At 43.8% G+C, this 27,500-nt stretch overlaps 1 protein-coding gene across 1 annotated transcript in view; it reads right to left on the bottom strand.

The window, feature by feature from the left end:
• Positions 1-9,409: 9,409 nt before the first annotated feature.
• LOC308094549 (receptor-type tyrosine-protein phosphatase U-like) overlaps positions 9,410-27,500 on the bottom strand; it is a 164,652-nt gene continuing 146,561 nt past the window's right edge. The window contains exons 23-28 of the mRNA XM_080441273.1: positions 13,376-13,525; positions 12,829-13,143; positions 11,711-11,836; positions 11,471-11,628; positions 10,482-10,617; positions 9,410-9,689 (exon numbers count right to left, since the gene is read on the bottom strand). Coding sequence (XP_080297399.1) covers positions 9,627-9,689; positions 10,482-10,617; positions 11,471-11,628; positions 11,711-11,836; positions 12,829-13,143; positions 13,376-13,525 — 948 coding nt within the window. The 3' untranslated portion in view covers positions 9,410-9,626. The remainder of the gene's footprint in view (positions 9,690-10,481; positions 10,618-11,470; positions 11,629-11,710; positions 11,837-12,828; positions 13,144-13,375; positions 13,526-27,500) is intronic.

Here is a 27,500-nt window from a genome sequence, read left to right as displayed (position 1 = left end):
TAGTATAGGAAATCAAAGGTTGTTTGTGTGGAGACAAGCAAGTCGACTTGTCTCTGTGCCATCTTGTTTTGACAGGGTGAAGTTCATCGCTGTGCATGTCGGCGCCATCATGTTTTGACAAGGTGAAGTTAACGGTTGTGCGTGTGGGTAGATATGAACATCCTCTGCTCTCATGAGAGCAGAGGATGTGGTCATAAAGAACCACATGCCTTGCAAACAACAACTGCCTCTCTGCAACCACCATCTCTGCAGGCATGGATGCCGATTTATGTTGGGTGGGTAGGGTACTCAACAACAAGTCACACCCACACATCAACCAAGTTTTAACCCCTTAATCAGAAATACCTGATGAATGTCCGTTGGAAACATTGTACAGGCAATAAAATACTTTTTTGCTGTAAGTGAAGAAAGTGTGCGCGATCACCATTCTTTCCTGTCTCATGCACTGGCTGCCTGCTCCTACGCACCTGTCCCAGTAGGTGTGCAAAAGGATTTTTTTAACTACATTTCAAGTCATACAATTTGATTATTGGCTTATGATGAAACCATAACTGGTATAAGGACTTTGCAGATTACAGGGAGAGAGTTTGAATGACAGAAATCTGTTCACAATAACACACGGTATCAGAGTGGGTACATCATGCATCCTGTGCACGTTACAAAGCATCACACAATAGTCATCTGACAGACACATTTCCTATGGGTGCTTGGCTTTCTCATTGGGTGCTCGGGCTCCCCGGCACCCACAGGATTGGCGCTAATGTCTGCAGGTCTCTGCACAAACATACACTGAACAGAGAGAATGTGCTTTTCTATGTCAACTGTATGCATGCAGAATGAGCATGTAAGGTAATCACCAGATGTTATTATAATCTGATGAAAAAATATGTGTAATCACGGTAATCAAAACGCCCTTCATGACAGTTACTCTATGATTTTTTTTTTTTTGGGCGGTGAAACCGCCCCTATAAGTGAGATTTGGAAAAATGTACATTTTCCTGCGCTGTGATCCGGGCCCAGGAAATTTGTAGAATTATCCTGCGCTGTGATTGGCCAATCACAATCTATTCAGGACTGTGATTGGCCAGTGTTACATGACACATGTGCATAGTCCTATATAAGCAACCATAACTTGAAAAAAACCAAAATTTGGTTTTTTTCAAGTTATGGTTGCTATAAGTTTGGTATGGTTGCTATAAGTGAGATTTGGAAAAATGTACATTTTCCTGCGCTGTGATCCGGGCCCAGGAAATTTGTAGAATTATCCTGCGCTGTGATTGGCCAATCACAATCTATTCAGGACTGTGATTGGCCAGTGTTACATGACACATGTGCATAGTCCTATATAAGCAACCATAACTTGAAAAAAACCAAAAAATGGTTTTTTTCAAGTTATGGTTTTGTCCATCATAAAGAGTGTTTCAATAAATGTATTTATCCTTTGTACATGATTGATCGACTCCATTCAGTATTGTGATTAGCTAGCAAGACACCGCCCACTTCACACAGGGTGTGATTTTTTTTTTATAGAACAGATGGCCGCAGTTTAAAGTTAGCTCCATGTCCTAATCGTTGAAGCTGAATATTATTGTATCTTGACAAAAAGGTCACAGTTGATGGCCCTGGATCTGAGAATGTGTACCAAATAGATTGTCTTTACCACCAAAGTACATTAAGAACTGGAATATAATGAATGTGATCTGAGTGCAGCTTTGTCAGCGATGTGTCACTCATGTGTGACTCCTGTTATTTCCTCATGAGAAAATAATTCTCTTTTGAGGCACCGGGGTTCACACTGGTCCCGAGGAAGACTAAGCTGACCGCTGAAGTCCATCGAGATTTTTAAGTCCTTACAAAAAAACCTTCTCTCTGGCTTTTAACAACATCCACTCCTAAATATTCCTATTTTAATGTTTTCTACCTTCTGTGTACATACTGTAGGTGTAAATGAACAATCTCGCTCTATGTCTGTGTCTCCTATATGCATGCATGTTATGTGTTTTATACATGTTTTTGTTTTTGTGTGTTTGTTCTTTGATTTGATGTATTGCTTTGCTTTTACCCGTGCAGCACTTTGGTCAACTAAGGTTGTGTGAAAATGTGTTCTATACATACAGTTTGATTGATTGATTGATAAGCTAGTAACTCCCATCATGATGACTGATTATCAGATGACATTACCTGAGTCTCAGACACAGCAGAGAATGTAAAGGAACTACTGGCAGTAGAAACATAGCAGAGAATGTAAAGGAACTACTGGCAGTAGAAACATAGCAGAGAATGTAAAGGAAGTACTGGCAGTAGAAACATAGCAGAGAATGTAAAGGAACTACTGGCAGTAGAAACAGAGCAGAGAATGTAAAGGAACTACTGGCAGTAGAAATGGAGTGCAGGAAGATCTGCCTCAAGCTTTATAACAAGAAAACTAAATTATCAGTATTTAACACAGAGGACATCATTACCACTGCCGACGGGACAGTGCTCAATGTACTTTTGAATACTTAAGTATATTTAAAAGCAATTACTGTTTTACTCTTACTTGAGTAACATTTTGACTGAGCTACTTTTACTTGTACATTTGACCAGGAGTATCTGTACTCTTACTCAAGTACTGGGGTTGAGTACTTTGTCCACCTCTGGTCACTGCTGGCCCCTTGCTGAACGCTCTTGGGGAGGCTGTAGTCCAGTGGTTCCCACCTCGTGAAGGAGGGGGGATGGGGTTGAGGCCTGTTTTGTCTTTTTGGAGGTGGTCCAAAATGTTAAACATCGGGTTTTTTTCAAGATTTTGCAGACTAAAAAATAGCCCAAAAAAAAACAGTACAAGTTCATAATGTGTCGAAACACAATGTAAGAGCTTTTAGATCTGCTATTTTTGCTTTCGTTGAACAAGAACTGTATAGGGGTCTAAGTGGTTAATAGTTACTTTTACTTTTGGTACTTTTGTATATTTTGATGCCAACACTTTTGTACTTTTACTCAAGTAACATTTTTAACACAGGCCTTTTACTTGTAACAGAGTATTTTTATATTGTGGTATTGCTACTTTTACTTAAGTCAAATTCTTCCAACCCACTGCAAATGAAAGCAATGAAAAGTACAAGAGCTTGTGACGAAATAACTAATTCATTGGATCCATTGAAACACATGTTTCTTGTTTTTTTGGACAACGTTTCCACCCAACAGCGACGATAGAGAGAGAGACGGCACGTCCCTGTTTATTTTCTCTGTGGCTCTTAGCTCTTGGCAATGGACATGGACTGTGTAATCATAAATGATAATGGCACTCTCAGCTTTGCATAATGTGAAAGGTAATGCTAATAGAAACTCACTGTGAAGGGGTTGAGACTGAGAGCGCCCCATTCGTTGCCAAGTTTGTTGAACAAAATCATAACATATTGACAAAAATAAGTAAATAAAGTACATGAACCCTTCACAGTTCATCCAAAATAAAATTAATTCTGGCGCAACTGGTCCTGCCCTCATTAACCCATTCAACCCGGGAACGCATACTGTGTCGTTTCAGTTTTTTTTTGCTATAACCATTATTTTATACTTTGGGCTATTCAAGAAATAGCAGATCTACAAGCTCGTAAGGCGGCACTGAGTGCCGTGCTATAAGCTTTTTTAAAGTGAATTTCTCTTAAATCTTTGCTTCTGAGGATTCTACTAATGTCTTCCAAATCCTATTTTTTTTTTGGAAGAAAAAAACGTATGTTATTATAATATCAGTGGTTCTCAAACTTTTTTCATGTCAAGGACCCCTAAAATGATATGTACATGTCCACGGACTTCCCCGATCTCAAAATATTTTGTTCCAGGGACCCCCAGAAGCAAAGATTTGAGTAAAACATTATATTCAAAGATTTCACATATTTTCACGATCTATTTTCACGATCTACAATCTCGATCTACAATCTCATAGCGCGGCACTCGGTGCCGCGCAATGAGCTTGTATATCTGCTATTTTCAAATAGCCAAAGAAATCTAAAATGACACAGATGCGTTGCCGGATTGAATGGGTTAAATCATGTTTTGCCCAATGTGGCCCTCGCCCCTTCGGAATGAGTTTGACAGCCCTGGCAACACAGGGCTAAGGCACAGCCTGAGTGATACTTGACAGAGTGACACCCCTGTCACCAACCCTGTCAACGGCTTTTCAATCTCCGGGGGAGGTTTTCAAAGCCCTCTGACCCAGCTGAAGCTACCGTTCTGATTTATTTCTATCTTAACGCCACTGAAAGTAACTCTCACCTATACAGATGAGAAACATTAAATGTGGTTTGTTTATTTCTCCATCACACTGATCTGACCCCCCATATCTTTATGTAGAACTGATATTCAGCTGTACACACACGCACACGCACACACACACAGAGTAAGAAAGGGAGTTCCACCGTGCATCAGCTATAAAGGCATGTTCGGTGCTTCACAGTAGCACATCAGCAGAGGCAAAAAAGACAGCATTTGAAGCAGCTTGGATTTCAAGAAAATATATATTTTAATAATGCTCTGCATGCTGCTGTCTTCTTTGTCTCTACGCACACAATCTTTTCCGTAGCGTTGGTCACAGAAAGAGGTAGACGTAATGACCCGTGAGCCCTCATGACCCGTTGGGGAGTGATCAGCCTGCAGATCATGAAGACGGCCCGTGGACAAAAAGGATTACACCGTACGACGAATGAATGACACCACAAGACATTAGAGATTACACCCCTTATCTTCCATTCCAGCCCGTAGCAAGACAAGTGTCCAGTGCACTCTGGTGTTGAAATAGCCTACCGACATGATGCTTACCAAATATATGCTAATTTAGGGGTCTGCAACATTTTCCAGGCCAAGGACCCCTTAGCTGAGAGAGATGAAGCAGGGACCCCCACTGCATATTGTATGATTTATGTCGCAGATTAAACCTTTTCATAGATTTCATAGATAGTGTCATACTTGTTCGACAGCAGTATGATCAGTGTTGTGTAAATTCATGTTGTTTGTTTATTTACACATTATATAATGTGGATTTTCAGACATTTACCACTTAAACTCTCAATACTTAGTAAATTTGACCTTTGGTTCTGTACTTGGTGCGGCCTTTTTTCCCTCTACACCAAATCTCTTTGCAGAGAATCTCCTGGTCGATCTACAAGCTCAGCGCGACCGCGTGGCTTTGTGAGCTTGTAGATCTGCTATTTTTGGCAAATGTTCCCCTCAGAATAGGGATAGTAATTTTCTTTGGTTAAAATAAGTGTTATTCTGAAAGTACTCATTGCTATAGAGTGTTTGTTCAGTAGAGTCTCCATATTTCTCCAACTCTTTACAGAAAATGCATTTTCAGGTCAGGACACCAATTTTATCCAATCAGGATAGAGAGCTTGTGCAATTGAAAGTGATGACACAAAGAAACAAAATTGGAACACTTTTAAAATGAAGCTGATAAATGGTTACTCTCTCCTGATTGGCTGAAATTGTGTCACCTACCTGAGAATGAATTTGAAAATGATTCTGTTTATTAAAGAGCTGGAGAGATCGGGAGACTCCTGTTACTGAACCAACACTATAGCAATGATTTAAACAGTTCCTATCACACAAACATTTGGTGCCCCCCTCCTATAGTAAATGTACCCTGTTGAAGAACCATGTTCTAATTTAAAAAATAGGTGGCCAAAGTTCAAGGGCACTGTGACCTGACAAAACATGTCCATTCCTTCAGTCTTCATTCACTACATATACTGGTTGGTGGAGGCGTACAAACACACGTTTCTAGTTCTAAATAAAGATAGAGTTATTGCCTGCAATAGCATCAGCTGAGAAAAAATAAATACAGATAATAGAGAGGATGGATAACTTGCTTCATGCAATAGGCCGATGCTCCGAGTGGTGGTTTATGGATTCTATATTTCAGACAGTCAAACACTAGTCTTTATGGAAATGCCATAAAAGTGATGCTGAATGAACAATGTACAAGTAAACAACGGGTCATTGTTTATGTTAGTCATAATTCAAACCATAAATGAATGGATGTTTACAAGTACTCTGCACAGAGCTTGTTTTTTTAATGGCTAGGGAGAAATGAATATAACACTTGCTTGTATCAAATAAAAGTCTGCCAAGTGTGACATCAAATAAATCACATCCCACTTTAGATTTTAACACACAGCCCAGTAGACTTTCTAACTGTAACATTGACAAAAAAGCTAAAATGAAAATTGAAAGGGAAAGCATTCCCTTGCCAACAAACAACTCCAGAGACCATGAAAGGCCAGAGACCATGAAATGAACAACCCTGGAACAAATAGTAAGAGCGAGTACACGTTGGTGAGTGCTGATTTAAGCTTTCAGCTTCTTTCCACTTAAACTAAGAGCGGAGTGAAAGCAGCAGGTAGGAGGACTGGCTCATTCACCACCTTAACTCATTAACTGCCAGAGTAAAACATTGTCTATAGCCGACCTTGCCTTTGAACATTTTTTACAAACCTTTCAAGAGCCACAGAATATTTCACTCCAGGACGATCGACAAAAAAGACGGAGGAGTGTCTCTGCTTCCATCAGGGGAAAAAAGCGTGTCACCGGGTCTCTCCGTTCTTCAGTTATTGCCTGTTGAATATAGCTTGTTCTCGACAAAGACGCAGGAAAAAACAAGAAAGCAGAGAAAAATGTATTTGGACGGGGCTGAGTTTGTTGTGATCACGTTATTTCCGGGTATACTCTTCTCCGGAAGTCATAGGATCACAGGTTGGCGAAGAGCGCCCTCTAGCGTTAACACTCACGTCAAACACTTCATTGGCGGTGTGGGCGTTGGAAAAACGTGCAACAACCTTTTTTGAACTTGGGGTTCAAGTTGAACCGTTCAACACTACCAGACAATTTACAGTGCAATTCATCCTCCAATCCACAAGTGAGTGCATCGCTGTGTCCTCTAGGGCAGTGGTTCAAACTGGGGGTCCCCCAATTATTTTGGGGGTCCCCAGATGATTAGCTTAATGTGCGACATTGTATAAGTGTATACAGGGTGTCTGCACATTTCTAAAGTTACAATTGAATGACCAAATTGGCCAATATTACGTAAGCAAGAGGCAAAGATTGTGAAAATAGTCGATCTACAAGCTCACAACGCCTCGCACTGCGAGGCGTTGTGAGCTTGTAGTTCTACTATTTTCACAATATTTATCTGTGGAACTAACTAAATGTAATACCTACAATTCCAAGTGCTTGTCAGGGTGGGGAGGGGGGTCCCCAGTACAAATATGATTATTTTTGGGGGGTCACAGCCTGAGAAGTTTGGGAACCCTTGCTCTAGGGCAGCGATTCCCAACCCACTTACACTTACCTTTAATGTCGCAGGGATGTTGTTACTCTACTACGGACAGGAGCGGCAGGTCAGCTCACCATAACACCGGCCATTCAAAATGAAAACACTTTGAATAAATACAAATTTTGCAAACTGCTTTTTGGTGACGTGGATGAATATTACTCCCCACAACGACACTTCGGTAAAAATATTTATTTTAATGTATTTATTTATGTATTTTTTACATAGCTCTTTTCACGTAGCAAACCTCACTGAAGCGGACTGGCTCACGGACTGTGACGCAACACGTAACGACCGGCATGCAGAGCGATGCTGAAAGTGGTCCCCGTTGTTCACACTCACACAAACAGAATGATTTGGCACACTGAAGAAAGACGACATCTAGAAACTTATTTACACAAATAATAAATAAAAACATAAATAAAGTCCCAAGTAGGGATGCACCAATATGGATATTTCTGGGCCGATACAATTTTTTTTTTAATAACATTTTCGCAGATAGGCCTACCGATATTTGTTTGGTTTGTTGATATTCATTCCCCCCTTTTGTGCCAGGGAAACAAATCTGTTGGAAAGTGTTTCTGAATCTGCAGCTTAATAGACGGCAGATAACCAACGCACCAAGATAGCCAGCGCAAAATTGATGCATCACAACAACAGCTAAACATCGGCTAACTGCCATCGGTGAATGTTAACTTATTAGCAGATATGCCAATGAAAGTCAACGAGGCAAATATCGTCCGATATATTGGTGCATGCCTAGTCCCAAGACAACTCTGCTGTACAAGTACATACAGGATGTGACAAACTTTAAATCAATTATCTGCGGACGTTGACCCCGGTCGAGTGGCCGGAAGTCTCTCCCCCCAGCCGTTGTCACCGAAGATCCCGTTCAAGATTCAGTACGACATGGGGTCTTCACCGACCGTTTTCTCAACCGTGTTCACTTCAAGGACCCCCAGCATTTGATCTTTTTTTTAAAATTATCTCTGGGACCCCAATCTGCACTGTGAACCACATGTTTTACAGTTTTTTTTTGTTTAGTTTTTTTTACTCTGAGAGTGTACAAATTGAACCGATTTGTTTCCATTTGTACACTCTCAGAGTTACAGACCCGTAAGGGTCCATTTGGACCCCTGGTGGTCCCTGGACATGACATTGAGAAACAGTAGAATACACAATTTACAGAGATGTACATATATGACATCTGACCTCTGCACACTTTCCTGATCTTTCCCTGTAAAGTATTGTTTCCCCCCACCGTCATGCCTGATTTGCCTCTTTGTCTCCACGGAATTGCCACCCAGGTGTGAAATGACAGCAATTCATTTTCATTTTCTCCATGACAAGGCTTGGACTTTCCACTGAAGTGCTAAAGGCAGACACTATAGAAATTCTCAGATGTTGCATCTGTACAAAACAGAGAACAACAAGGTCACCCAGTGGCTGGTTACGACCGTAGTCCCTTTTCTCTGTGTCTGTTCGTAGTAAGGCAGGAATGCAGCGTCGCACGGCGGATTAGATCCCACACGATCAAACGTTTACCACCGGTACGATGGCAATGACCAATAAAAAAAGAAAACGGGATGGTTTTGACTCCCATTTCCTGCCAAAATGTTCCACTGGTATTGGCAGGTGTTTAGTGGCACCAAAGCGTACAGGTTGCAGAGAAAAAGAAGGGTGTCATCAGTAAAGAAGGTTATCATCAGTAAAGAGGGTTATCATCAGTAAAGAAGGGTATCATCAGTAAAGAAGGGTATCATCAGATCAGTCTAGCGTTTTACAAGGCTGTCCAGTGAGTATTGTTCTCGGTGTCATTAAAGGAGCACTTCACCCATTTTCAATGTTATCTTCATATCATTGGGTCCTCACTACATTATAAGATGGGATACTTTCTGTCTACTCCCTGTACGGACAGTTCAGAAACCTGCCTACCAATGGCATCATCGGTGGAAATTCCAAACTAATTGAAAGTACAGTCCTTCTCTTTATGGATGCAGTTGCCTACCGATGATGCCACTGGTAAACAGGTTTCTGAACTGTCCACAGTCCTCCTCTGAGACAGAGTGAGTAGACAGAAATGGCGTCATCTTATAATGAGCATTAGTGAGGATCAATTATACGAAGACGAGGTTGGAAATCTGTGAAGCGTGCCTTTAATGAAGAGGTCATGTTTGATCCAGGCATTGAAAAGACGACATCCAGAGCTGTGTACAAGGACTGAGGAGCACAGGGCTCAAGTCCCACCGACCCGGGACACGAGACCAAGGAGCCAGACTGTGTGTTTAGACACTGTAGTACCCTCTAGTGGTGTGGATCAATGCTATCTGACCTCCAGGCAGTCCAGGTACTCCTGGGCCAGTTCATAACAGAACCGATACTGCTCCTGGAAACAAACACAGAAGGCAAACAACCCAAATGTCACTCCGTGTACAAATGCTACATTCATATTTTAATGTTTACTTTTGTATTACATTTTTATTTAACCAGGTTAGTCTAATTGAGACAAAGCATACAGTAGCAGTCAAACTTACAGCCAGGAAAATGCAAAAATAATAACATAAAAATAAACAAGCAACAGTGATCCTAGTTTCACGTGTAGTTACAAAAGAAAAGCGTGCGTGAAGCCAGCCAGTAATATTAATTCCGCTGGACAAGGTATCTGAATAAATAAGATGGTAACTGTTTCTGTAGTTCCTCATGAATAAACATACAGTGACTCAGCCTACAAAGTGCTAACGAGGGCCAGTCCGCTCTCCTACAGAGAGCACAGATAGGTTCAGACTGTCTCGCACAATGCTTCAAGTGCTTGCGTCTGTGCAACTTAAGCGCTGAAAATGACTTGGGAATAAAGCACATTTTTCCTTATGTAAATCAAATTAATTGAAGCTTACAATACGGTATACTGTAGCTTGCTGCTTAGCTGAAATTAAAATTCAAACATATATTTTAAAGATATTTAAAATGGAAATGGCAAACATGAAAACCTCCTGTTGTTAGCTTTCAGGTGGCGTAGTTCCAGCCTCTATGTCGCGTTCAGAGATTGTGGAATGGTTTGCGTGTGAAAACAGGATGTGACATGTATAGTAACAACCCGGGAGTACACTGCGGTTACATGGACATGACGCATGCACACCTGGCTACTTTTTCAGCAGGATAATAATATTTTTTTACTCACCGTGTTTTCCACCATGTTTGGCTTTGAGTTGCGCAGCGTTTTGGCAGCGAAGAACACATCGACCACTCTGTGATGGCGAATCATTTCCAGGATCATGGTGCAGGCACAGAAAGTACCAGTTCTACCACCTCCGTTCCTGTTCCCAAACACACAAACAGAAAGGTCTGACTGACATGATACACATTCCATCCATGAGTAAGACGGCTCTTTCAGCTACACAGTGAACTGTCACACATTGACTGAGCTTTCATCAAACGCTGTCAGAAAAAGGCCAACTGTTCGACTTTAAAGATTAATATATGAGCAATGTCTACAATACAGGAGTGGGGACTTCTAATACAGCGTGAGATGAAGTCCCACAAACAGCCTCACTCCTGGACATTAAAGGTTCTCCACCTCCAGATATGGAACTGCAGACCGGTGGAACATGCATGTCTAGAGCCTAAAGATACTTATGAAACGATTAAAATCACAGCTTTGCGTTAACGGCAAGACATCCGAGTGTTAATTTAACTGTGAGGGTGTAAAAGTCAAGCTATAGCATCTTTTACCGTCAAAGTTGAACTAACACAGATTTAGCTGTGTAAAGGGGTAGGCTCTCCAATCTTAGATTGTTATATTGTCTACCAATGAAATGCACTGATAGAAAGCCTTTTTCAAAAGCAGTTTCTGGATTCCAAATGTAAGTGTGATTTATGGCATTAGAAAAATAACAGTTTGGCAAGGTAATACAAATGCTAGAGTCTGACGCCTTCTCAAACCATGTCAGCAGACCATTCAGGAGTTAAAGCCATTGGCCACTGTTGCTGCTGTTATCACTGTGTGGGTGGTGCTGGTATCACTGTATGGTCGGTGCTGGTATCACTGTATGGGTGGTGCTGGTATCACTGTGTTTGTAGTGCTGGTATCACTGTGTTTGTAGTGCAGGTATCACCGTATGGTTGGTGCTGGTATCATTGAGTGTTTGTGGTATCAGTGTATGGACTCACAGGCAGTGGACGATGGTGCGTCCCTCTCCACATTCCTCCTGCCAGTTGTGCACCTGGGCCAGCAGGCTGAGGAAGGCCTTCTTGGAGTCGGGAACGTCACGGTACGGTGACCAGCGCAGGAACTGGAAGTGACGCACCACCAGCTGACCTTCTTGCAGCTGGGGGACATTTAATTGATTACACGGTGGACTTGCGGCTTCCATAAAACACATTAGACGCCTTTTCCATGCATGCACGTACCCGTGTGATGTTCTGAATGCGGAACAGGCGTATAATGACGTCATCGTCGGCCGTTCTGGACAAAAGCTCCACCGTCATCGGTCCAAACTGCTCAAGTCCTGGTTCAGGCCAGTACTGAAGACATGGCTGAGAGAGAGAGAGAGAGAGAGAGAGAGAGAGAGAGAGAGAGAGGAAGAACAGCTCATCAGTGCTGAACACATGGCAGTGAAGAACAGAACAGAGGGATGAACGAACCAGAGGACAAGGAGGAGAAATCATGATGTCACACAGCTTGAGGGGGGGACAAATAATGATGTCACAGCCCGCCATGAGGCACAGTAACAAGACACCCGAGTATTGTGACAATTAGCCTAAATGACAGTGATTGCTTGGCACCGTGATTTAAATGAGCAAAACAACACTTGCCCCTAGTTTTTACTTATTCAACAGCTTAAATCATTACCATTAGCTAATTATAAATTAATGCGGTAGGGGAACCTTGGCTGTGGCTTGGAGGTGATGGAAACTGTTAGTCGGGTTGTGCCAGTGGTGGAAAGAAACTAAATACCTTTACTTTACGTACAAATCTGAGTACTTATTCTATCACTTGAGGTTGGTGCACAACAAGACCACAGACTCCATTAAAGACAACTGTTAAGGGCTCCGTCCCCGGCCAGCCAATGGGAGGAACTCAGGGGGAGCATTGACGTTGACATGCTAACAACGTTAGCGGTGACAGCCAGGAAAGGTGGGGGGGTAGAGTACTTTGTCCACCACTGATGAAATGCGATGCTCGGGAGAGGAGCGCTCCAGAGTGTCTTTACAGTGTCTTTGAAATGCACGACAGCTCACTGAGAACTTGTAGACACACTTTTTTTTTAAATCAAGTATGAAATTATTCAATGTGTCAGTCATTTCTTTGTATAATATAAGGCATTTGTCTCATATGCCCTGTGCAATTTTGGTTTTACGAAGCCTAAAACAAACGTAATTTTTTTTTATACGTTCCAATGTTCAATGCCAGAAACACAATTAAATTGTAAATCCCAATCATTTGTATGAAAATGTATCATCTATTAAAATGTCATGTTCGTGACAGTCGGAGTCCATAGAGAAGCAGTGGTGTGTTTGTGTCTCACCCAGGCAGAGTTGGACTGGTTGAGCTGGTTCAACATGACCACCGAGGTGCAGCCGTAGTCGAACACCAGCCTCCAGAAGTCTGTGGTGGTCCCCGGCAGGGGGTGGGGCGTCACCACGAAGGCGGCAGCTCGGTGGAAGCTGTCGGCAAGCGCGGCGTTGATGTAGTCGTTGCCTTCGCCCTCGGTGGTGACCAGAAAGGCCAGCGAGCGGTCGGGCGGCAGAACGTCCATGCTGCGGTTCTTCTCGCGGTTCCTGGGCATCAGAGAGACGCTGCACTCTTCCATGTCCAGGTGAGGAGTCACCGAGTTCAGCGTCTGACGCACGAAAACAGAGATCAAGGTTAGTATGCTGCGTACACACTGGCACCAACAAAGCTACAGGCTACCATTCATTTTCAATGGAAGCCAGCGACATGAAGATACAAAGCCACAGGCTACCATTCATTTTCAATGGAAGCCAGCGACATGAAGATACAAAGCTACAGGCTACCGTTGATTTTCAATGGAAACTCACAACGCATCGTGTTGCAACATGTGCGTGTGTTACCTGGAACTCTTCTCTGAGCTGTGTGGTGTTGCTCTGTGAATCCACCTTCAGCATGTCTTTATAGGTCAGAGCATAGTCATTAACGGGGATGGCCGTCTCTCCACACAGACACGCCTCCAGGATGGCATCGTGGATGAACACATACTGCTCCTAAAAGCACACAAAATCACACACTTAATACATTCGTTTTTGCTATTCTAAATGCATAATTATTGTTAAAGGTAGGGTAAGGGGTGTTCTTTGGTTCTGTAAACATTGCAATAGAGTGTTTGTTCAGTCACGCATGGGGTCTCACTGTCTCGCCAGCTCTTTAATTAACTGAAAACACATTTTCAGGTAGGTGACAAAATTTCACCCAATTAGGAGAGAATATCCATTTATCAGCTTCATTTTTATAGTGTTGCAGTTTAAAATGTGTCTGCTTATTTCTTTGTGTCATCACTTCCAATTTAACTTGTTTAATCTGTATCCTGACTGAGTTCTCCATCCTGATTGTATAAAATTGGTATTTAATAAACAGAACATTTATTTTCTGTTCCTTAAAGAGCTGGAGAGACATGGAGACTGCTGTTACTGAATAAACACTCTACAGCAATGAGTACTATCAGAATACAGAGCTATTTCACACCTATTGTAACCAAAGAAAATCCCTTACCCTACATTTAACTGCCTATTTGGGAGGAGCCATTTTCACAACTATATGCTTCGGCCCAAAAAGTCCAGTTTCAATTACCTGACCCCCCCTTGAGGCACGAAGCATTGGACTGGGTCACATGGGCATGTTACGTCTGTGACGTAAGACAAACAATGTCACGTTTTGGACAATTCGCCCCTGTTAACTTTGAAACGCGAAAGCACCAGAAGCACCATGACAATAGTGAAAACTATTCAAAAACAGCCAATGTACAAGTTCACGACGCATCGCAACGTGGTATGTCATAACAGCCGAAGAACATCCTGTAAATAAGCTGTTTTCGGCTAAGGGATGTGGCCAAGAGGGAAAAAAGGAGTTGCCCAAGTACAGACAACTGGGGGACAAGTATATAGTGTTTAAGTGGTTAATAAAGAAATATTGGGTCCTACACTCCAACGTCAATGCCAAATAAGGCCACCAGTGTTCTGAAAACAGTTGCCAGGTACAAACTAGAAAGGAAGGGAGACTTTAGTCCTGCGGAGGAAATTCAGTTTCAGCTCCACCCACCTGGTGGCTGCTCAGATGGTTATGATGAGCGCCTGGGGGGAGCAGTCAGGGGTTTGCAAGCGCCTTGGTCAGGGACAATTTGACACTCAGTTCCCTGACGCGAACCGGTGACCTACTATTTCCCAGACAACCTCTCTTGGAGAGCAAACCTCCACCAGGAGTACTTACAGTGTACTGTCTGTCTGGTGCAGTAATGTCAAACCGTCTCTCCCTCTCTCCATATCAATTGTCTATGTATGGCTATGTCATCATCAGTACTCCGGTCGGAAATATCAGGCTCCATAGCCCAGCGGGATGTTCATCCCATAGCCTGGAGGGGTGATGCATCTATTTCACTCTACTCACATTTGAATATCTGACCTTCTCCATGTTCTTTCTCTCTTCTTCCCTTTCCTGAAAACTATGAATGAATTTCACCCACTTCATTATTTATTTATTTATTTACCAGGGACAGTGCACATTAATCAACATGTCAGTTTATCACATCCACGTAAATGAGCCAGAGTTAGCCAGAGTTGGCTAATTTTCATCTGTAGGCTGTTAAAAAATGGTGATATAGCTATCCATACAAAAACAGACATCATCATCAACAATACAAGACATAGTACAAAAGACAAAACAATACAGTAAAATATGAGGCACCAGTGATTAGTTGAGATGATAATTACCCATGATTACAAATTTGGTTAGCTTTAAGCCATCTCTTAAGGTTGAATTTGAAGGTTAGATAGTTGTTGGTCTCTCTTACTTCTGTAGGGAGACTATTCCAGTGATGGGAGGCTCTAACAGAGAAGACTGTTTTGCCAAACACACTCTGTCTGAATGGTACCTCACAGTCCCCTCTGGTAGCTGCCCTTGTTGTTCTGTCACCACTTTCCCTTCGCTCTATGAACTGTTTTAATGAAGGAGGTGCAAGCCCATTTAAAACCTTAAAAATGAGACAAGCATCTGCAAAATGTTTAAAGCTATCAAAATTAAATAAATTATACCTTTGAACTATAAGGCAATGGTGGTAACGGTTGGGTTTTTGATCCAGTGTTTTTAATGTCTGTTTGTAGAGTGATTCTATGGGTTTGAGAGCGGTTAGATTTGTCTGTGACCAGGTTGTGAAGCAGTATGTGATGTGTGAGAAAATCATAGCATGCATGAAAATCACACACATCTGTATGTGATTTGACAATACGATTTAAGTAGATCTGACATGAATTCACAAAAAAAAGAAGGAAAAAAAAATGTTGGTGGTCACAGTCTGACATGTATAGCTAATGTCACTGGTAGGAACAAAGGGGGGCATTTTCTAATGCAGCAGTGGCAGAAGTGTTACAGGAAAAGGACATGGGAATTGCCCTACTTGGGTCATTAGATGATGGCCCGGAGGAGCCAAGGGTCGTCCATCAGCCAGTGCGGCCACAGCACTAACTTTACACGGGAGTTGATGCACATGACTGTGATTCCAGAATGTCTGTACCAAGACCTGCATTCGTCTTGATTCTCTCTTCTGATGCAGATCCTCGACTTGGAAATCACTAAGTGCACGACCATGTAAATGAGGCTATGGTCCTTTTCGCAGCTGAACCTGGTTCAAATCCGACATGCATGTCACCCCTCTTCTCTTTGGTCTTTCCTGTATCTATCTGAAATAAAGCATAAAAAACATTTATGTCAAGGATGTGTTTGCATCCTTGACTCTGACTCAACTTGGGACAAAGCGATGGGAGAGTCCTGGAAACAAATTATATTATTTTAGATTTTTCGTTTGCGTAGAATATGTGGCAGATCCACCTCTTTAACCCCTTCTTTCGCTCTCTCTCTCTCGCTCTCTCTCTCTCTCTCTCTCTCTCTCTCTCTCTCTCTAGGTCATCTTCGGGCGAGCCCTCCAGTGGCATATCCTGTCATCTCGATCCTCCATACATCTGGCCAGCTCGCCAGTACTTTCCATCCCCATATCTTCAGTACACCATCGCAATCGATGCCTGTGTGTTGGCTCCCATGGCACAGGCTTGCTGGCTGAGAGCTCCCTATACAGATACCCGTTTGTAAAGTGCTCATTCCAGTTGATGTCTAGTACCGCACGCAACGTTTTATGTAGTACCCATCCAGGGATTTCTGTAGAGACACTTCAGGGTCCATCATTTACAGCCGTATAGAACAGTCTCTACAGTCGCAGAGAAGCTGAGCTTAATAGGGCGGGGGTGATTTGATTTCCACACACTGGCCACTTTCCTCACTTTCAGGTTTTGCCCTGTCACCATGATAGTCTGGTCTTTAAGGGTGGGGGGTCTTGGGTTAGAACAGGCAGCTATCCTGGTCATATTTAGCCATAGCAGCAAAGGCACTAACAGAATAACACATGTCCCCTGGAGGTTGTCTTGGGTTAGCAGTGTTTGACCTGCTTTACTTCTTCCTGCGGTTCTTGCGGGGCTGCAGCTTCCTCCGGTCGCCCTGTAAGGGCTTGGAACGTGCAGAGAAAGGAGTGGTTGATGATCCAAAGGGGGAAGGTGCAACAGTGCCGAAGGTTTCTGGGCTGCCAAAGTTAATGGGACCTGTGCCAGCACTCTGTCCAAAGGCAGGAGTAAACATCCCGCTAGCAGGAGCTCCAAAGTTAAAGCCGCCTGTCTGTGGTGGTGGGTTATTAGAAAGCGCCGTTTGAAACTGTGTGCCTGGAATGGAACCACTGAAGTTAAATCCGGAACCACTGAAGTTAAATCCGGAGGCTGGGCCAGCAGGGGTCTGTTGCGCCATAGCATTACTAAAGGAGAAGGGGGTTGTCTGTGCAGTCTGCGTTTGTGTGGCGGAGGCTGTAGTCGTCTGGGCAGACCCAAATATAAAGGGAGTTGGAGTCAGGACAGTGGTCGTCGTGGATGCTTCAGAAGATGACGTTCCACGAATGAAGTTGGGCTGGAGGGCAGGGGCAGTGGCTGCGATGGTTGTGGGGTTTTGATTGCCATTATCCACCTGGCCGAAGGTAAAGTGCTTCTGGGTGGCGGCAGTAAGAGCAGGCTGGAAGGTGCTGGTGGTGTTGGAAGAGGCACCAAATGTAAAGCTGTTACCGGGAAATGTTTGGGCAGCAGGGGCCATAGTGGCAGCAGGGACAGCTCCAAACTGAAAAGTACCACTGGTGACAGAGGGAGTTGAGGTGCTGCTTGTCATGGATGGGGAGCCCCAGTTCCCAAACGGAGGTCTGACTGTGGGTTGAGGGACAGCGGTGGTCCTGGAGGTGGATGTTCCGCTGGTACCAGTCACTAAACCAGGGAACCCACCTAATACGGAGGCTGTACTGGCAGAGGTGATTGTCGGGGCTGAGGCCACTGCAGATGGTCCAATGCCACTACTAGCTGGAGCACTGCCAAACAAGGGCTTGAAGGTTGGAACAGAGGGCTTGATGTTGGTGCCCACGAATGCCGGTGGAGCGCTAGTGGTGGCTCCAAAGTTAATCTTGTCACCAGCGGCCTGTAGAGGGTTAGTGGCAGTTGTTGCTGAGTCAGTGTTTGGAGGTTTGGAGTGGCCAGACACTCCAAACAGGCTTTTTGTTGCTATGGTGGGGTTGCTGCTGCTGGGATTCTTGGTGGGCAGGCCCATCACCGGGCTGAAAGTGAGGGCTGGCAGGGTGGGCTGAGAGGTGGAGGCCGAGCTGGGCTGTGGGGCATCCATGGTAGAGTCAGTGTTGGTAACTATGGGAGCAGTGGGAGGTGATGATGTGCAGGAGGCTGAAGAGGAGGTGGGTGTACTTAGATGGCTGCCCAATCTGGTGGGGTTGCTGCTGCTGGGAATCTTGGTGGTCAGGCCCTGCACCTGGCCCAAAGCAGAACTCAGGCTGCTAGACGGCTGGCCGGGGCCAGACAGGGTGGGCTGGCTGAGGCCTGGCAGGATGAGCCGAGAGGTGGAAGCCGGGCTCGGCTGTGAGGCTTCCATGGTATTAGAGGTAAACTGTAGTATGGAACTACTCGGCTCTGCATGGGTTGTAAATACCGGGCCTGCTGTGGTGTTGACCACTGCAGTTGAGCTGGTTGGAGTAATGCTTTGCATCCGCAGAGCCTGTTGTCCCTGCAAGAGGAGGTCAGCTGCAGGGGAGTTGGGGGCAGCCATAGTGTGAGCTGCGGCAGGGACAGCTATGAAGGGCAGGGCCGTGCTCAAACTGGTGGCTGGGCTGGGGTCTAGGTTGATGACTGGCATGGCTGCTGGGTTGATGACGGGTATGGGTGCTGCCACGTTGCTCAGGATGGAGGCTGTGGGCAGAGGGGTCGCCAAGAAGCTCGCCAGGGTGGTGCTGGCTTCGGCGGAGGAGGTAGTCTGAGAGGAGGGGACTGTCACAGCCGCGGGAGGCTTATGCTTCTTTGGTTCTGGAGCAGCTTCTTCCAGGTCTTTCTGGATCTTGCTGAAGGCAGCTCTCTTCTCCTGGTCCCAGTCTTCGTTGGTGATGCTGTATCCCAGCTCTGGGGGTGGAAGCAGAGAGATCTGCTCCTCACCATGGCTGGCCACCAGCTGGACCTTGCGCTTCCGTCTGCCTTCGCAGCTGGTCGGGCTTGACGAGACAGCAGCAAGAACCTGGGTGGCAGTGGCCACTTTGGAAATAGTGGGTTCAGTGTCTGTGGCCATTCTGCCTGACGTCTCTAGGGAAAGAGAGCTGGGAGAGGCTCTCTCAGGAGTTTGAGAGCAAATTGACACAGGGCTGGAGAGAGGGGAGGTGTGCGGCGACACTCTCTTCAAAAGGAAGCCTTTAGAAGAGCTGTAGGAGCTGTGTATGGGGTTGCGGACTGAGCCATGGCCGCCGATCAATGAGCTGACGGAAGAGATGCAAGATCTCTTCATGGCTGGCTTCTCCTCCTCTGCTGTGTAGTTTTTAAATTGAGATTGTACTTCATTAGACAGAAATGGCTCAAGGTCCGAATAATGTGCTCTTTCGTCCTCATCGTCAACCGCCTCTCTCTTGCGGCTTTCTTTGAGCCAGGCGTGCCGGACTGAGCCAGATGCACACCTGCTGATGATGGAGGATGTGCGAGGTCTCTTCATGGTGGGATTCTCCGCCATGTAGTCCAAGCCTCGCTTAAGCGTTCCCGGCTTGGAGATGAATTGGGATTGTACTATGTTGGGCAGAAAGGGCTCAAAGGAAGAATGTGCAATTCCTTCACTGTCATTGCGTATTCTTTTGCTTTTCGTCTCCACTGTAAAGGTTTCACCATCGTCATCAACTGCCTCCCTCTTGCGCCTCTTTTCTTTGAGCACCATGAGGACTGTCTCCTTGGAGCAGGGATCTGAGGGGGCCATCAAGCCGTGGGAGGGGCTGTGGTCTGGCCTACAGATCTTCACCGTAACTGGGCTATTACTGGCATTGCGTATTCTTTTGCTTTTCGTCTCCACTTTAAAGGTTTCGCCATGGTCATCGTCCGCCTCTCTCTTGCGGCTCCTCTCTGTGAGCACAGTTTGAACTGTCTCGTTGGAGCAGGGGTCTGAGGGAGAGGTGCTGTGGTCGGGCCTACTGATCTTCACTGTAACTGGGCTAGGGAGCACCGTGGAGCTGGGAGAACCGTGAATGAAGCTGTACCACTCGGCCGGAGGCAGGAGCCTTGCAAATATGTTCCTTACAAGTCCCGCTGAGGAAGTGCCCGTTGTCTTCAGAGGATACTGGCGCTGAGGGGTGACGGGGATTTTGCTTGCAGTGCCGACATGTCCCCCAGACAATGACCGTTTTCTGTTGGGAGTTGGGACTACATGGTTCTGTTGGCTCACACTCTCTTGGGGTTGATCTCGATGGTGAACAGATCCGGAACTTCGACCGGTACCAGGACCTTCAGGTTTACTGATGTAGCTCCCCATGAGGATATCCCAAGGACTAAACAATAAAGGCTTCGTCGATATACACCGGTGGTCTCTCGAGGACTTATACTCCTGAATCCGGGACAATGTGGGCCGCTTTGTTGCTACGCTTCTGGTTCTCCTTGGTGGTGGTGTGGGAAACGGGACTCCGTCCGCAGCCCTGACAGTCAACTAGCTCCGGAGCACGGCTGCAACGGTCAGTCCACGCCGTGGATCAGGGTTTAACCTGGCATACAGCGATGTGTCCGTTATGATGATAACACTATGATGATAAACTAAAGCTGATGTAAAGAACTATAGTCATATAATTCAAAGCTAGATAGAAAGTAATCTGAAGTGCTTCTCTCAGGCAGAGAACAGACTGACAGAATTTGTATGTTGTGACCTTATTTGTACACTGTGACATCATGTGATGGCTCTGTGTGACAACATAGATGGCAAAGGATTACGTCACGCAAATGATTACATCACTTGAAAGAAAGGGAGGGGATTTTCCCTTTTTTTTAATTTTATGTTTTTTGGGGGGGTTTATGATCTCAATTACATCCAAAAAAACTGAACTTTGAACATTCAGTGGATTTTCTGTGGTCTGGGGTTTTCTGAATAATTAGGCTGAAAAGTAATCTGAGATTGGCCCTTGGATAGTGAAGTCACGGGCCATTAATCCCGCCCACTCCCCTCCTCGCCCCTCCCCTCCCCTATCCTTTCCTTTGGGGGGGGGGGGGCAGAGGTGATGATTGACAGGCAAAATCCCTCAACAGCGACACCCGCAGGCAAAGATTTCTTTTTTCATTGCAGTTGAAAAGGCTTTAGAAATGTGAGAGAAAAACACCTGCAATGGCTCACTAGAGTGGAATTTTCAGTTGAAACTTTTTATACACATTTGAAGGACCATGACAAAGACTTTTAATGTGTTGTAAATCTGAATCTGAATGTTGTGAATATGTTTTTACTTTTGTTTTATACTGCAAACAATGGAGGTTGGATTAAGCTGAGACTTTGCCCAAATATTGAGATGACATAATACCGATGTCACAATACTACATAAATGACTGACATCATAGACTGGCCACACTTCCTGGCAGTAATATGCGCTTCATTTAGTGTGCCTCCTTTCTATTTTATATAGCACAAGTAGTGATTGTTTTATATAGAGGGGGGGCAAGAAGCTTAAAGGACGACTTCACCCATTTTCAACCTACCGTATCTGTATATAATTGGTCCTCACTAATGCTCATTATAATATGGTACCATTTTTGTCTATTCACTCTGTCTCTCAGAGGAGGGCCGTGGACAGTTCAGAAACAACGCCTACCAGTGACATCATCGATGTGGAATCCAAGCTGTGAAATGTGAAATCGTGAAAATCTGCCTAACCATGAGGTCACTGGTAGGCGGGTTTCTGAAGTGTCGACAGCCCTCCTATATGAGACACAGACCGAATAGATTTCGGACCAATTATATGAATATATATTGAAAATGGGTGACGTTGTCCTTTAACCACTTAAACCCCAAATGGGTAACCGGAGTCCCTCAGGGCTCAATACTAGTGTCTTTTCTGTGCTCACAATACGACGCATTGTGTCACATTGTGAGCTTGTCGATCGGCTATTTCTAGTGAAAGCTTTCCCCACAATATGGATGCTGGGGTTTAAATCGTTAAGGTTGTATTAATTGTTCCATTTTGTGCACAGGTACACGAGTAAAACTTATGTTTGTGTGGCTTCCATGAGACAATGTAGAAGCATAGGCAAAAATAATGAAGGTGAAGAAAACTAAAGGGCAAACAAAGATTCAGTAGTTTTATGCTAATAGGATAATTTAAAAAATAGCAGCGTAATGTACAATGTACGTACAAGCTTGTCATATTATATATACCATAAGCATCTATCAGTAGCTACCACAGTACCTTATATAAACACCTTCACAGTACCTTCTATATGCAACAGTTTAGGTAGGAACAGTCAAGCGTTTTAAGGTGTAGAATAAAAGACAGGAGAGGCAGTAGGTGTGAGAGACCCAGGGGGTTAGCCGTTTCTTCTCGCCTGGTTTTATTTTTATTCTTGTCAGATCATTCATGAATCATGTGCCTGATTGTACGCGGGAAGAAGCTTTTCAGCAGTCTGCTGCCAGTGGCCCTGAGGCTTCGTAGCTATTTTCCATGCGGCATCATCTGGAACGGTCCATGGTTGGGGTGGCTTAGGTCTTTGACAGTTCCGCAGGCTTTTGCTCGTCGTATAGGGCTTAGATGGAGGGAAGGTGCGCACTGATGCGCTCGGCTGTGTGCACAACCCTTTGCATTGCCTTTCGGTCGAGGTCGGTACAGTTACCATACCAGGCAGTGAAGCTGAAGTCAATGCTCTCGACACAAAGCTCAGACATCTAGGCCTGCACCTGGACATGTGAGCTGGACTTCCTGTCAGACCGCCACCAGGCGGTGAAAATAGGTAGCATTACATAAGACATCTCTGAGCCTCAACACGGGAGCCCCTCAGTGCTGCGTGCCGAGTCTCCTCTATGTACGCACACGACTGTGTGGCCACGCACAGCTCCAACATTGTCATCGAGTATGCTAATGGGACATAAATAAAAAGACAAGTTCAAAGGCAAATTCTAAAAATAGCCGATCTACAAGCTTGTTGACTGGCTATTTTGTAACTGACCCAAGAGCGAGCGTGCATGCGCACACAAGGACCACAATGGAAATAAGTCCTCAGGGCTTTTTGTGTTATCCTTTTATCACCATTGTATAACCGTACCACTGTACTATTTGCAAACTGTTAATAAAGTATTCAATCAATCAATCCACACACACTCTCTCATGCACGCACGCATGCGTGCAATCTACAAGCTCACAATACGTTGCATCGCGGCGCGTTGTGAGCTTGTAGATCGGCTATTTTTGCTATTTTTTTTTCGTAATCGTTTTTTTTAAGTGAAAGTGCAGAGGCTTAAGAGTTACAGAGTTACAGGTACAGAGTAAGGAAAGTACTGTCGTATACAGCAATACAAAGGCAAGAAAAACAATAAGAAGCACCATCATTACAAAAGAACAGTATACAAGAGTATACACCTATATTCGTTGCGGTCCGGCAGAAACCAGTATGGTATATCCAGGACTAAAAGTATCGTTTCAAATATGAGAACATGATATTCCATTTCATTGGTAAAACACTGGAAGGTTTGTATTTAGGACTGAGTTTGACCTTTGACCAAGTACTGTAAGCTAGGGAGAGATGTCACCCAACTTTGTGTGGGCTCAGCTGTAATGCAATCAGTTCAGAGTTCCTGTCCATTGAGCTACACTAAAGAGTCCAGGTGAGAGGTGAGAATCACAACAGTCATTCTGATAAACCTTTTGTTCCTTGGTTCAGAGGCATTGACACCCTCTGTCTTGATTATCAGAAGAAGTCTTTTGTATTCATTTAAATCAGAGTAATCATTGTTCCTTCCTGGGCCGATCAGCTACAGACAGGAAATGTGTAGTGATGGAAGCCAGGTTAAGATGACTGAGTAAACAGTTGAAATATATACACTTTGATTATTCTTCAGTCTTGGGTCTGCAGTGTGTAGTTAAAATGATTGTCTGGATAACTATGACTTGTATGGTTAACAAAGAGAAACGTCAGTTAAGGAAAATATTCAGTCTTAAAGTAACTGTTGTCTTTGTTGACTCATTGTATTTCTAACTGCTGTTTGCAATTATGAATGTATAATGTGTGTGGACTTAATTTGAAGGTAATAAGATGTTAAACAAAGATTTCATAATATGAGCTTGTGTAAAAGTATAGTTTTATAGATAAGGGTTAAAGTAAATTGTCACATGTTTAAATCTAGACGGATGCTAATTCCTTGTGCTGACTGAGAAAGGCTGGCCAACAAGTCTATTGTTTTTAAAAGCTTGTTTGTGAGTGGTCAGAAGGAGGACTGGGAGGTAGGTCCTAAGTCAAATGTCTGTCTGTATAAAGTGCAATGTTTTGGTGATTTAAGTACACTCTGTGATTCGGCTTCACACAGATGTCACGTCTATGGAAATAAATACATTTCTGTGGACAAACCCTCTTTCAAACTGGATGCTTCTTATTCTTGCACTTAGGGAATAGTTATGGAATAGTGTTTTTCTTGTCTGATCAATGGACCATATACGACACCAGCTAACTCAACTTTTGCATTTTTTCCCATAAATCAGTGCCATTGAACACCCTTTAAGTCTGTGTGTTGATTAAACAAATATTGAACCAATGAAAAGTATTAAAAAGTGCTTCTGACAAAACCAGCTAACTCCATTGGATCCTCAAACTTTCTGCTAAACCAGCTAAGTCCACCAAAGGGGGTGGAGTTAGCTGGTTTAGCTGACTCCAGGCTCCACCCCCTTTTGACCTCCAACCTCATTGTGAGCTTGGAGGTCCATTCAGCTGTTCTTATCAATGATGAACAAAACCTCCTTTTTGTTTTGTTTTTGTAATTTCCTGAAAAATTAACATTTTGGAGTTAGCTGGTTTCTGCCGGACAGCAGAGATATACAACTATCCGGCACTATGCAGAAAAACAACAACAATCAGCGTATCCCGCCCCAAAAGACATAAAGTGTCCATTACAATCAGTGCAATGGCAATCAAATAAACTGTCCATTTCAATCAGTGCAATGCGGAAGAAAAGTGACAGTGTTGTTCACTGTGCAATCAGTACAATAATCACACCCTAAAAGTGTCATTAGAGGTCAGAGTCCTTGATACGTTGATGATATCTATGCTGACAATGACATCACTGGTTTCTGCAATGTTTGACAACGCTTTGGGGACAGTATCCGGCAGTGGAGGAAAAAGTACTAAAATGTTTTACTTAAGTAAAAGTATCAATACTGCAATATAGAAATACTCTGTTACAAGTAAAAGTCCGGAATTCAAAATGTAGTTGAGGAAAAGTACAGAAGTATTGGCATCAACATGTACTTAAAGTACCAAAAGTAAAAGTACTCATTATGCAGAATGTCTCATTTCAAGTTTTCAAATGTATAAAAATTCTTTTGAAAATAGCAATTCTACAAGCTCACAATGCCGCATTGCGAGCTTGTAGATCGGCTATATTCAAATGGCCGAAATGTATATAGGGCTGAATTGGTTAATGTATGTTTTGTAATAATAATACAAATCTACAAAGTAACTAACGTTTTCAAATAATTGTAGTGGAGTAAAAGTACAATATTTGCCTCTGAGATGTAGTGCTAGTGGGGTAGAAGTAAAAGTACTGAAAATTGGAAATACTCAAGTAAAGTACAAATACCTCAACATTATACTTAACACATTGAATGCCAAAAACGGTCCGGACCGTTTTTGAGGGTCCAAACGAGAAGTGCCGAAAACGGTCCGGACCGTTTTTGACCCAATTCTATTTTTATACATGTGGGCCACGTGGGGCGCTAAAACGAAACTTTGACATCACCCAAGGAGTTTCTGAGAAGAAGAGGCTGGATGAGGCTCCATGTCAAAAATCCTTCCGGTCGGCGTTTTCAATGTTATCTCCTTGACTAAAAGCTTAATATCTCCATTTCTTTTTAATGTGGTGGAAACGAGCCGTTTTCGATCGGCGATCACGCTGCAATGGAGGATCGCGTTGGAAATATTATTGTTCCAGGCGTTAGTCGGGACCCCCCGCCGTCTCGCACGCACGCTTTGTTTACATGCACTTCCGCGTCGGGGCTTCTGCAGCACGAAACGTATAACGCAAGTGGATGGAAGAAATGCAGGCACTCAACGTATAATATTTTAATAAACCTCTGGCACCCAATGTGTTAAGCACAGTACTTGAGTACATGTACTGTACTTGGTTACTTTCCGGTTGGATTATGGCGATTTTGGATGCAGGGACACAGCTTCAAAACGGTGTCTTATTGCAGCCCAGGAACAGGTGGAAGAGAGCAGTCCAACATCCTCAATAGCAGTCCCATGAAATAATGAATTTGCCATCGCTGCAGGCTTACTAGGATTTTACACGATAGCTTTTGTAAAGGTTAGTCACATATCATTATAATACAAAACGCCATAAATGTGGGACTGAGGACTGTACATTTTGCCGCAAGTTGAACGAAGAAGTATGTCTGCAATGCATGAGACCATTACAGTATAATGAGAATTTTGATATTAAAGCTCAATCATTTCTTTTTAGTGACTAAAATGTTATCTTGTCCAATCTGTATGGTAGAGCATTGGTTCTCAAAGTGGGGTCCGGGGACCCTCAAGGGTCCTTGAGGGAGTTCCAGGGGGTCCCCAGCTAAATGATAGATTAGGCACCAAATGGACCCTTATCGGTCTGTAACTCTGAGAGTGTACAAATGGAACCAAATGGACCCTAACGGGTCCATTTGTACACTCTCAGAGTTAAATTGACACAGATTTTACAATATAAATTGCGGTCCGAGTGATAGAAATGCCATTAAATGGGGGTCCGTAGCCCTAATGCATGTCAAACTGGGGGTTGAAATTCAAATGGTTGAGAATCACTGCTAGAGCTGTAAAAAATCTTCTCTTATGGGGGTCCCTGGCATATCTTTTCAAATGGGGGTCCGCGGGCTAATAAGTGTCAATTTGGGGGTCCTTGACATGAAAAAGTTTGAGAACCACTGTGGTAGAGTATGTTAATGCAATATAAGTTATACAATTGCAGTGGTTGTATAAGGTCTCCCTGCTCTGCTATTGGGGCTTTCAGATCCTGTGTCTGGATTGGACACAACCTTGTTTCTGTTTGAAAGATTACATTTCTCAGGCAGCAGGCAGGCTCTATTAGTTCAGTGGGGGAAAAAAAATCTGCGCTTGCACAGGAGACCAGGGTTCAAATCTAGGGTAGAAAAGGAAAGTACAGCTTTGACTTTTCACTCCCACATTCATTTTTCACTTCCAAATAAGTGATAATTGATAGATAGATACTTGTTAAACTGGACTTGTTGAAAACCAGTCTAGGCTCATGTTCTGAGGTCCCAATAGATGCCAGTCTAAAGATTTGTCTAGCAGTGTTCCCCAGTCCAAAATCTCTGCAATCAATGTGGCGAGTAAAATGCTGTTTGCACGTTTGACAAGAAATAAGTTCATGTCCTTACGAAAAGACCCTAATACA

The sequence above is a fragment of the Gymnoscopelus braueri genome, assembly GCF_963280865.1.
Source record: "Gymnoscopelus braueri genome assembly, chromosome: 11".
Lineage (NCBI taxonomy): Eukaryota > Metazoa > Chordata > Actinopteri > Myctophiformes > Myctophidae > Gymnoscopelus > Gymnoscopelus braueri.
Note: the sequence above shows the minus strand (reverse complement) of the source record. Positions and strands in the feature narration are given on the sequence as shown.